Genomic DNA, 12,969 nt, shown 5'->3' on the forward strand with positions numbered 1-12,969 from the left:
TCCAAAAATGCAGAAGCACCAGTATAACTCATTGACCCCTCAGAAACACTAACGTCTGCGAGCTTTGCAGAAACTAGTCTCTTCTCTGTTAAGTTGTGTTTAGTCTGGGCCATAGTTCACCCACACAGCTTGTTTAAACACTGGCAGGCCCTAGATCTCAGTTTCACCTCTCTGGTCCCTGTCTCTCCTTGAAGTACCGGTGGATACTCCAACAAGTGCCTGTCTCTCCTTTTTTGTTTTAGTTTGTTCTTCAATATGAATATTATGACATTTTACCCATTAAAAATGTCAATAAATGTACAATAAACTGTTTACAAATTTAAGTTACAGTATTTGTATTAATCTACAAGTTAAAAAGGAAAAGCCAGATCAGGTGAAAACAAACAGGCGTGAATATTTATTAAAATATTTATTAATTGGGCGAGTTCAAATATGACTCAGTCAAGGCTGTGTACCCTTTCAGAACAAAACACACCTTGATTAGATAACACACGTTACACCCATATGCTGATAGAGACTGTACTGCCATACAGTACAATTGGAAATGTAAAAAATTCAAGTGCAGGCATAACAGTCCATATCTTAAGCATTTAGGATAAAGTGCACATACAGACGCTGTAACGGTGCTACTGGAGGTTGTATTCAAATTGAAAGACGCATATAGAGAATTTGTAGAGTTGTATTAAATCTGATAGTTGAAACATGAACACAAGACTTGTGAATTTCAATGGAGTACAAAGAGTCTACACAGCGTCTGACAGGATGTAACTCACAGGATGAGTATCTGATATCAAATAGGCACAGATTATACCACATAAAACAAATAAGACTGCGGCAACTAAAATACAGCTCTTCAGTCAGTGTCAAAGCCCTTCATCTATATTTATCCTGAACAATACTGTATCATGAGACACAAAACAACTTTTCATGTCTTCTTTGTTTTAATATAAAACAATATTTCACTACCTTTATTTCTGTCATTAGTGATTTTACTCAGCCATCTGGCACGTAGACCTAAACAGCCTAAATCAAATTCAAAAACATCGCAGATCAATTAATGTGCCATATGCCTTTTTTGAGTTATCATGGCCAAATATAGCAGAATCTGATCTATTTTTAGTGATAAATTAAAGAGAGCTTGAGTCCAGTTGTTTGGGAAATGCTGAGAGTATAAGATTGGATTTCTCATACACTTTCTAGGTGGTGTCCTATTTGTGCTCTCTTTTCTCTTTTTGTTGTAATATCTGTAAACACTGTTTGACCCAGTTCTGTCCTGAATACCCCTTTAGTCCAGTATGTTTCCTGAATATCTCCAGCCCTGGATGCTGTGTTAACAATCCATCTACACAGCAGCATTTAGGAAATTAAACCACCTGACTACACTCACAGCAATAAATGCTGTCACCGTGGAAGAGGACAAAGCCGACCTAGAAAGGTTTTCATGGAGTGTTTCCATTCAATAAAGAAGAACACAGAAAGCACTGTCAGAAAAGTGGCATTAAATCAAAAATGACAGTTTCTGTCTGTGTTTAAATAATTCTTAAATGTGCCCAGATGCTTTTATTTTGTAGGTCAGCAGCAATATTGGACTGGACACAAAGGAAATGCCAAGAGAATAAAGAAGATTGGTGTCAAAATGAGCAAAATGATCCCTTTGCTATATATCAACCCACCAAACTGGATGATATGTAAAATAATTTCCCAGCAGTACAAAAGCAAAGTTTTTATAGTGGAAACAAGCAAGATCATATAAAAAACATTCAAGACAGATGTTAGGATGAGCCTTAACAACAGCTGGAAGCAACTGCCATAAAACTATCATGTCAGAGGCAGCTGAAGTTCAAATCTGTTGCAGACTCAAGTTTAGATCAAGGCACTGAGATTTGGTTGTGAACAAGTTCCTAATCTGAAAGAGTCTCTCTTAAAATATGAAAGTATATTGTTGAGGCTTTAAGGATTTAAGGACTTTTTTCCACACAGTTTTTTCAACGTCTTAGACTAGAGATCTACTGTTTGTGTGTGCTGAGTTTTCATAAGTCAGTATAACTAAGAGTAGCTGTGAAGGTTTTCAGTGATGATTTATGTTTTGTTCATTCTGTACAGAGGACAAAGGTCACATTCATGTTACCTCACTGTCAACTACATCACCCTGCTGTCTTGACTTAAGAGACCACAGCTGCCAAAAACCAGCAGAGGGTGAGCTGATGTTACACTAAAGCAGAACAAGCGAGAAAGGAACAATTCAGCCTGAGCTCATATTGCACTCACATCTGTTGTTATCTCCGTAGGCTTTAGTTCCCAATTTGGTTTGCTCACTCTGTCTGCCTCGTCCAATCCATATAGTGACTTCCTTGATTTTCCAGAATTATTTACTCAAATGTAAGACCATCAGTATTGCTGATACAAAGGGCTGAGTATGTGCCCGTGGGCCTTGGTCTATTATGTTCTCTCTTTAAACATTGTACTGTATACAGTACGTGTTACCCACTGAGTGTTACCCCTGTACTCTGCTGGCTGGTGCTCATGTCCTGCATGTCTTGGTAGCCGTTTCCCTGACAGGCTGCTTGGTTCTTCACCCAGTGACAGATGGTGTTGGTGTACTCGACTATGACCTTGTCCATCCAGGTGAGGGGCTGAGGGAACAGCACTGCTCCCTCGAAGAAGCCCAGGTGGCCTCCATGTTGGGTCAAGGCAAATATTACATTGGGCTTCTTCTCTAGAGGGGACGACAGATAAACAGAGGTAAGACGATTGGCTCTTTCTTTTTTCCTCAGCATTATTTTATGTTAAGTACAATAACACCTAATCTACTAAACTTATTAAGGCTTTAATAGCAGTTATATCTCCATTATTACTGAACAGAAACACACCCATGTTTTTACCAGCACATTTTAAATAAACAGTGAATGCTGAGGCGAATTAACCTTTATTCAACTGACAGGAAGGGGAACTTAAAAATGTAAACTAAAACAGCATTTACTATCAAGTTGCATTGTTCCCTCTACATGTGTACTGATGCTGCACACATATTAGCAGCTTATCAAACTCTATGTATAATTTAATACATGGTTGTAACATAATAAGTCTTCAGTTTGACATGTTAATGAGCAGTTTTTAAAAAAAAAGTATTTCTGTCCAGATGTTCTTCAGAGAGTTTGCACTTATGAATTAAAGAAATAGAAATACGAGCAAAGTTTTTCTATGTATGGAGGACAATTTTCCACAACCTGGCAACCCAAATGTTGCTGTCATTAATGCCATGTAATTAAGCAATAGGAAATTATTTAGCATTAAAACAGCTTATAATCCCTTTATAAATTTTGCCTTATAAGAAAGTGATACCGAAAAAACAATCAGCTTGAAATGATTAACAAAGCTAAATCGACAAGTTATTTCTCAGAAGGTTTGGACTGTGTTGAAATAATTAAGATGAAATGATGATGAGCAATAGAAGAAACATTAAAATAAAGCAAGTATCTGCGTATGTGTCCTCGCAGTGGAGGACAAGTTTAGTGTTTCTCTTGTCAAGGTCTGTGTCATTACACACACTGATTTACACACACAGGGGCCAGTGCATGCGACCCACTGATGCAAGACAAGACACAGACACATACACACACACACACACACACACACACACACACTCACACACTCACACACACAGCTCTCTATATATAATCCAACAGTCCAGGCGGATCACATGGCCCTGAAAAATTCAACAAGACTGTCAGAGCAGGGTGGTGTTGAGCAGATAGCTGCAACAAGACTTTATCATCACTTAAGACTCTGCCTCCAGAGTCCAAGGGATTCATTAGCTCTGTGCTAGTTTGCACTGGAATATGTATCACTGTGAGGTCAGTGTTTTACTATTGCAGTTGCCACTCTCTAGGAAACTATGCACAACAAACAAAACAACCTTGCAGTTGTTTTTGTATGATGGTACATTGTTTTATCATATGCTGCTTATATGCCGATCTATTTTCTGATCAGTCCATTAAGGCAGATGTTTTGGAAACATTCTTTGTCACTTTATCCTGAAACACACGGTGAAGGAGTTTCTACTAAAACATGCACCACAAAACATTATCTGAATTATTTTTTTCAATATTCAAACCAGGTCAATTAGTATTTCCACAGTGGTTACTAATGACATTTTTCACATACCTGTACTTGATAAACAGTGATCAGTACCATATATCATAACTATAGCAGCCATCATGATTACCAATTCAATATCAATAATCACCACTGATAAATGAATCTGGGCAATAACCACCAACCTGCCAGTGTGCGTGGAATAGCCAGCAGTGACTGATGAATTAGTGGGTCATCTAAAGAGTTTAGCAGGAGGAGAGGCACAGTGACCTGGATGAGAAACAGATGTTGATTTATGAATGACTTTGGAAAGACAAAGACAAATAACTGTGTTAAAGAAAGAGTAGTAATAACACTAGCAGAAGTAAAATTAATAATATACCTAATTGAATCAAATCAGACATTATATTCAACACTTGTTACTTACTTTGTGGATGTAGTGTACACAGCTCTCCTTCTCATAGTATTCCTTCAAGGAGCTGTAGCCATGAAATTTTCTGCAGAACAAATAATGTGATAACATCAATGATGTTGTTATGATACTGTTAAAGTTTGAAGCAGCCTAATTTACTGAAATTTCACCTCATAACTCTGTCATCAATCTGCATCAGAGACGTGGCGGCATACAGTCGGTTCAGGTCTGCATCGCCAATGTTGCTGGAGTTCATTCCCAACAAACTGCTCCTGTTGCCAGAACAGTAAAGGCATTTAGACAAATCAGGCCAGGGAACTAAATCGTTGATTGGCTGGTGAGGCCTGACTGATTTAACAGAACATCAACTCCAAATCACGGCTAATGGAATTATGACTAAACAGATTTACCCTCATTGTTCAGTACTTGGCTAACTGGGATCAATTTATTGTCTAAAGACAGGTAAGTCAAAAAAATATTTACACTTATGGATCTTTAGTGTTTTGTGTTGTCACTAACTGCAGAAATCAACAACTCGATGCATCTGAAAGAAACCAAACCTTATCTTGTTGCTTGCTGACATACACACCAGAAGAAATTAACGGTGAGCATATTTAATAAATGACACTGGAAACTAGAAGTCATAACACAACCTGTGGATGTTAATCTGTTTTACTGATGCTGTGTTTTCCCACCTGTGTGACAGGATGAGCTTCTTCATTTTGTCTGCCAACAAAAAGTTGTAGATCCTCCGACACTGGTCCCACTGAAGGAAGGTTTCCTGGGCCCTACGGACACAAATATATAAATTCAGGTGAACACATAGAAATACAGCAAGAAACCACTTTTAAGATACTATAACGTTTATTAAAAAATCTTCAAGGTGATGCATTTTTTGATGATGTAACTCAAATTCCACAATATATAAATTACATACATTAAGACAGCAAAGGCTTTGACAAAAGCCTTGTTTGAGAACTAAAGCTGAAAATGAAGCATTGTTTTTTTGTTTTGTGTCATTTTGGCTGTATTCATTTGTCCTTCAGTCTACCAACCTGAGGGCACTGTACCCCTGACACACGCTGATACAGCACAGCACTCGGTCCTCGTTCAAACAGCTCTCACCCAGGAACTTACAGACGATGTTTCCCCCTAGACTAAAACCCACAACCACTAGCAGGGTCTGGGGAAAAGCTTGTTTGATGTAGCTCACCATAGCTGCAAACTCCCAGGTACAACCTGAATAAAAGAGAGACACTTTTAAAAGTGTGCTGGGCTTATAAACACTCAGGTAGGAGAATTTTAGATAAAAAATTATCTAATTAATAAAAACTTTGATACTGCCACCAGGTTATCAAATATGGTTTGGACTACAGCATGTGATCACATTCTTGTTTCTGAGTCACCAACCACTGCGTGGTTTTCCCTCTTTACCATAGGTGAACATGCGCGGCGAGGTGAGCTCCATGTTGGGCAGGGCTCCCAGGTGGTTGAGGACAGCACAGCGGTACCCCTGCCGCTGGGAGTGATCCACAAAGGTCCGAATGTAGTTCTTCTCGCTATGGTTACCGATCCCAGGGCAGATTACCATGGTAATGTCATCTAAAATACAAAAACAGACATGCAAGGTAACACATTCACACACATACAACGTGGAGTCATGTGCAGAGGTGGATGTTGTGTGTGTATTGATTTAATTGGCTGCTAAAATGGCATAATTCCCTCGAGGGGCTTCATTACTAGTATTCCTGGTTGTGCGTACTGTAGTATGAGCTGTTTGCTACTTAAGGCCGATGCACTTACAATACAAACAAGCACATCATAAAAGATGTTTAGAACTATGACACAAAGTCGGTAGTAGTGTGATTAAACAAATCTAAACAATGCAAACACAGGTGATTTGGTGCTTGAACAGACAGAATAGCATTTTCTGTCCTGACCTCCTGTGCTATGGTCCCTCAGGGCTTCAAAGAGGTCAAAGGTCGCTGTAGCTCCGTCATGCATTGGGAGGAACTTGCGGACCCCGCAGGGTGTTGGAGTGTTGACACGTCCCATCTTGCCATACAGGACTGTCTGTAGATGACCACTCTTCCCCCACAGCAAAGGAGGAATGTACCTAAAGAGAAGCGTCAGCTCCACGTTACACAACACTGCTGTAAAGATCTACAAGTTGTTTCAGCTACACATGCCACTCCAAACACAACAGGTGGCAGACACAGTTCACAGACACCCTCTGTCGTTTTACTGACCAGTCCAGCCAGTTCAGTTGGGAGTGGACTCTGAGACAGAGAAGATTGCTCACCTGTAGTTGACATTTTCATATCACTAGTACATGCAACTCTGAACACCTTGTTCACATTTATTCATGTTAGAAATAAACAGATCTTAAGCAAACAAGATTCAGTGTAAATAAGCTCACAGCATGTGTGTACAAATCAACACACAACATGTCCCTGTTTGAATAACGTACAAGTTATTATGTTTTTTGGCATAAAGAAATAAAACTGGAGCTTAGAGGTAATTTTATCATTAGTTTTGCAGGATAGATAGATGAAGTCACTCACTCATTTTTAAGAGCAGAGCAGTAACAGTAGTAAAACAGGAAGTCCAGAGATTTTACTAATACCTATGTCAAAATGTTGTACTTTTAAGTCTCAATAGGGAATTACCCAAAGCCTGATAAATTGCCTCGAGACACTTATGTCTGTCAATTTGTGCCGAACTATCCAAATTATAGAAGTTATAGAAGGAAGTGAAATCTGGAGTGTGGCATTAAAAGGCTGTGACCTTGACAGACCTCTTCAACCCAGTCCTCATCTCTGCTTGAGGGCAGAGGCTTAAGGATACGTTTACTATTATTAGTGTAACACAAACACATATCTGTCTGAACTAGTAGGGTTATGATGTTAACTAACCAGACGACTGAATGGAAATCAAGTCAGCACTCAGAGGATGTGACACCTCAGGTGACCCAGAACCAAAGTTCCAGTCCAGGATGCATCACATGTCCCTAAAACAGGGACTAGATCATTTAAAACACTCACTCCTTGGTCAGCAATGGGCAGAATTTGAGTAGGTAGCGACTGAGCGGTGTGTCCTGGTAGGTGATCTCTGGTGCTGCTGTGGAACTCTTCAGGTTCAGACAGCGGACGATGATGTACAGGACCGTTGCCACCGCTGCCAGCTTCATGCCATCAAACATGGCCGGCAGCTCTGGGCCAAAGCTGTGCATGTCACTGTCCTCTGTGGCGCTCATTGTGGAAGTGTGAACACCTGCTGTGTGCGCAGTGAGTTAGGAAAGGAAGTTACATGAGTTATTACTGAGACAGCGACTGACTGTTCAGATATATTAACAGATTTAACTTGATATGAGTTCTCACACTTTTACTGTTCATAAGTAACAGTAACCGATCAATCAGGCCAGTTTCTGACATCAACAACATGCATGACACTGCACCGTCTTTATCTCAGGGCAAAATAAAGGAAGGACCAGGCTCTATTTGTTGTCTTTATCTTCAGATCTCTGAGTCAGAGTCAGTTCTGATGTTGATAATAACATTCATAAACTCAAGCTGCTCAAGTTCCTCTGAAGGCATTTCCTGAGAGTATTAAGCAACAGAGCGATTAAACATTATGACTCACCTTGTTCTGTGACTTTCAAGAAAGTGCCGAAGTTTCGATTCTTTTCTGAACCAAAAACACAGAAAGGCTCTCTGAAGCAATTTACTGAATCTGTTATAGCATATTAATACATGAACGACAAAACTAACAGAGGATAGAAGTAAACAGAAGAAACAGCCAGCTGGACTTTGTTAGTTTGAGTCCCAACAAGTGTCTTCTGCTCTGCTCTTGCGGTTTCCTGCGCTCTTTTGTCTCCTTAAGTAAAACTGTCCACTGTGTCCCTGAATATTTTTACAGACTCATTTGCGGTCCTACAATCGTGTTCCGGAACCTGTCCAGGTTCTGGTGGGATCCACCCAGAGCAGAGCTCAGTCTGAACACCGGCGGCTGTTTACCGACTGACCAGCAGCGGTGCCTTCAGGTCTTCCTATAAAACCCCGAACACAGGAAACGCCCATCATAACCACAGCCAACAACAAAAAAACAACCCGTTTGACCATGTTGTTCACATGGATACGGTTTTAAGTTCCCATCAGTTATATAATAAATCGGTTATAAAGCCTTACGTAAAGTCCCTTTTTTAAATTCACAGCCCACTTCCGTATTTGTCGAAAATATTTGGGATTTCCAACAGCAGGTGAACGTAACAGAAAACAGCGGCGTAGCTTACTTCCTACTTCTGAGAAATTATAACGGTAATACTATTAGTAATACACCTAGTTTCATTTACAGTAACAGCTGCGGTGACACTGGACAGTGTGACGTGCACACTGAACGCAACATCACGCAAACAGGTATTATGTAGAGTTATCGAAATAAAATACTGCATAGGCTAATCTCCCACACCCACAGGCGCCACCTTAACGTTAGAACTTTTTATTAACTCTCTATAGGCTCCCAAACAGCAGCGGTGGAAGTGGAAACCTTGGAAGTACACAGATCCTCTACTTAAGTAAAAGTAGAAACACCCAAGTGTAAAAATACTTTGAGAAAAGCGCATCTGCTCCTGCTCCTTCTTGCTGTTTACAGTAACAAATTGTACTCTTGGCTACTCTAAGTTTGTTCAACAAGTTTCTTTTATTAAACTTATACTATAAACTATTAGTTTAAACATCAACTCGGGATTTAAGTTTACAGGATTATTCTAAGAACCGGGATTAAATTTCTGATTCACTTAAATTCAGTCGTATTAAACAGATTGGGTTGTGTAGCAGACACTTTCAGTGCATTTTAAAAATATCACACTGGAAAAAGTGATATTATTAAAATATAGTGAGGTAAGATTAAGAGTTTTTTAATAGGAAGTGATCTATAGCAACAACATCTACAGGTTTCTTTTTGTTCCGTGTATGTTGAAAGCAGGTTTCTTTCTTATAAATAGAAGTTAGATCAATCATTTATGATGCCACTGCAGTTTCTAGTTACTATAAAACTTCATTCATTGACTGTTTTATCCACTGGAGGGCACCATCCAATAATGGGACAAATAGTCAGCATTCATTCACAGAGACCAAACCATGCTTTTGATGTGTTTTACACTGATATTTGTGTAGTATTGTTCTAAAATTCATTATAGGTTCATAACTGTTTAAGCGTGTCTGTCTTAATGTGTCATTGCTGTGATAGACTGCTGATCTGTCCAGGGTGTAACCTGCCTCTCGCCCAGTGTAAACTGGGATTGACTCCATTTGACTGTTTCTTGTGTTTTCTTCTATCTTGTGTTAGTTTTGTCCAGCGACCCTTAGACTAAATAGGACAGAGAATGGATGGATGAAAAAGATATGATGTATTATTTGATTTTGTTCCATTTATTTATCATCCAGTCAGTCTGGTAGTTATGACTGAACAACTAGTGAGTCTACAATTGGCACAATTCTGATTGACATTGTGGGTAAAAAAAAAAAAAAAAAAAAAGGCAGTTTGGCCTATCAATACCAAAACAAGGTTTCAGATGATGTAACTACACTGCATCCCCACTTGTTTGTTTCAATATGGGAGAAGTGAAAGAGGGTTGTTTCAGTTCATATGTGCTCAGGATTAAATTTATAGGATTATCTTGAGAACAAGGATTAAATATCTGACTCGCTGACGTTCAGTCTAATCATTATTTGTATGATAACTAACCTCATTGTATGACTTGGATTCAGTGAGGATCAGTCATGAGAACCAACACTGTTTGATAGAAGAGGGACATGATGAGGACACTGCCAGAGTCTCACCATATTTGACCGCTGTTTCACATCAACCAACCCACAGTGCATGGGACTGATGTGTTCTTATCGTTTCTGTACCGTATATGGATAAAGCTATTTTTTCTTTCTGCCTGTTGAGTGTGACAGTTTAGGGATTTTTCTGACGCAAAAAAGAGGTTTAAAAATCCAAGAGGGGTTTAAATCCATCCAAAAGGGGTTTAAATGTATTTGCATATTCAACATGATGAAAGCATTTGGCATTTTAGGCTTGAAAACACTGACCCTCTCACTGCAGGATGGAAAAATCTCTCTGAACCCTGCAGCTTATTTCCCATATGAACTTCTCACATTTTCCAACTATTTCCAAGCATTAGTGAAGCACAGGATTGTCATTACCTGATTTTGGGTGGGAGTGAGAATGTTATGATACCTACTATAAGTTTTGAATGTGTGTCATACTGGGAAGCTGCATAAACAAGAACTCAGAATAGACGTAGATACAGAAATATGGTTTATTTAAAAGAAAGATAGCTGAAGGATAAAGGATCATGTTGTTACTATTTAGTATTAGTATGCATTGTAGGTAATTTTGATAGGCATTAATTTATTTAGGAATAGTCACACATTAGTCAAATTATACATTATATTATCCACAGTCTTCAATTGAGGTATTGAGCATGTTTAATCCTGTGTACAAAATGAATAATATAAATGTCACTTAGCCACACTGAAGGTCTGGGGCTCAGGGGAATTGCCTTGTTGGTAATCCAGCATTAAAAAGAGAGTTGGGGAACAACATGCAGAGAACTCAGTTGGAGATGGTCATGCTTGTCACTCTAAACATCTGGAACACCCCACACTGCATTTATGCTTGGAATTGAAAGAAGAACAAACTTTCTACAGATATTTTACCTCCGAAAGTGAGTTATCTACTTTCATTTCTTTAATTTCTATGTTCCTCGTCTCATCAGGCAGGAGCTGAAGTCACGCAGCCCTTACGTGCCCACAGTACAGTAGATTCACCCTCTGTTTAAGCTATACTGACAGGGAGCATAAGATGTGCTTATTTTCACTCCACATCACATAGTGACTTAGCTTTGATGTTTAAAGGTCATTTGGGGGTAGGGTTTTTTTTCCCTTTGGTGCTGCATGTGAGAAAGTGTCACACCAGGTGGTTCCAAGAGATAAATATCTTTACATTTTCAACTGTATTTGATCAAGGCACGCATGAAGATGTGAGAGATAAACCGAGCATGGATATATAATGAGAATGGATCATCAGTACAGAGTAGTCTTTCTTTTTTGTATTTGAGCTAGTCACTAAGTGTGAGGTCATTTCAAGCTGCATTTAAATCACTTTGGCTTGTTACTAGGCTACAGATGGGTAATTTTACCCTGCCAGTCAAAGTGGGCAGAGTTCATTTGAGAATATTATTGCTGCAATTTAAAGATGACTGTAGTTATATTTAGCCTCTCTTTGTCTTCTAAATTAGGACCAGGATGAAAAATTACAGCAAAATCATATTCGAATATGCAAAAGGAATGGGGTGAAAGATTCAAAGCTTGAAAGGGGCTGACACTCTCAGATTCACTTGCATTAAAAAAAAAATTATTTCACACCCACTCTCACACATAGCACAAAAATCAACTCTGACCCACTACTGGATCCCAGCTCAAGAAACACCCACAGATGAACTTCTTGCCTTGCCACAATAAAACCATTAATCTGCATTTCAGAGTAGGATTCCAAGCATGGGACCACCATGGACATGTTCCCAGGACAAAAAATAAATATATAAAATACAAAAGGATAGAAAGAAAACACTAGGATGGGTGTTCAGAAATTCACACACTCTTAGCCCTGTGTGTGCATTGTGTGGACTTTCTTCATTTGGCAGTAATAATTTGAGCTACTATGAATAAGATTTAATCATTTATCCACATTTTAGGCACCATAGCCAAGTTTACCAAGGATCCCCCTGTCAGCTGTTTTTCAAACAGGAACCAAGAAACCAGGGCTTTTGTTTTTCAGTTTCATTTAATATGAAACAAATTGTTTTAGCGCAATTTTATTCAGTTATATGCTCCATATGAGCAGAAGATCAACTAAAAAATAAAGTGTTGAAAAGACATTGTGACACAAGCACCCTTTGAAAGCCAGGGGCCCAAATTTAGCTGATAATGTGGATTCAGTTTTGATTGATATTGTGTCTAAGTGGTTCATATTCCTCAATAAATTAATCACATTACATAAGAGCAAGTGATACACAGTGAAACCACTAGTCTCTGTGAACCTGTGAGTGTGGGTGGGTGCAAACTATTCAACTAACTGTAATATTTTTACAATTTCAATAAAGTACATTTTCCAAATTGTGGACACAAACAAACTCTATTAGTGGGATCTCCACAAATTGGGGCAGTGTAATACCAAATACTAAATTACACCACAGATTAAACTGCGATAATTAGAGAGATTATTTTCTTTGGGGAGGGTTTAGATTAATGATTTGAATCAAGTCACTTAATTTAAACCAAGACATTAGTCCTAAAAGCCTCTAGGGTGGTTCACTGACCTCAGTGTGTTTTGTTCCTAATCAACGGTGGCAATCAGGGGGCGGGGCTACAATTAAAAACCGAGCTGCGATTGGC

General features: G+C 38.9%; 1 protein-coding gene across 2 annotated transcripts; it reads right to left on the reverse strand.

Annotated features, from left to right (window-relative positions):
* Positions 1-397: 397 nt before the first annotated feature.
* Positions 398-8,638, reverse strand: LOC113132937 (monoacylglycerol lipase ABHD2-like). Of its 2 annotated transcripts, none has more exons than XM_026311388.2 (10): positions 8,150-8,638; positions 7,552-7,780; positions 6,448-6,623; positions 5,942-6,109; positions 5,563-5,746; positions 5,203-5,295; positions 4,678-4,779; positions 4,523-4,592; positions 4,281-4,365; positions 398-2,716 (listed from the first exon to the last, which is right to left on the reverse strand). In XM_026311388.2, exons 2-10 carry the CDS (start codon positions 7,761-7,763, stop codon positions 2,481-2,483), a joined length of 1,326 nt encoding a protein of 441 aa, XP_026167173.1. In that variant the 5' UTR covers positions 7,764-7,780; positions 8,150-8,638; the 3' UTR covers positions 398-2,480. The 2 variants fall into 2 exon arrangements, with proteins under 2 accessions (XP_026167173.1, XP_026167172.1); XM_026311387.2 differs by having other exon boundaries at positions 7,552-7,783; positions 8,150-8,637.
* Between the last annotated feature and the right edge of the window lie 4,331 nt (positions 8,639-12,969).

Source organism: Mastacembelus armatus, chromosome 6, assembly GCF_900324485.2.
Source record: "Mastacembelus armatus chromosome 6, fMasArm1.2, whole genome shotgun sequence".
Taxonomy (NCBI): domain Eukaryota; kingdom Metazoa; phylum Chordata; class Actinopteri; order Synbranchiformes; family Mastacembelidae; genus Mastacembelus; species Mastacembelus armatus.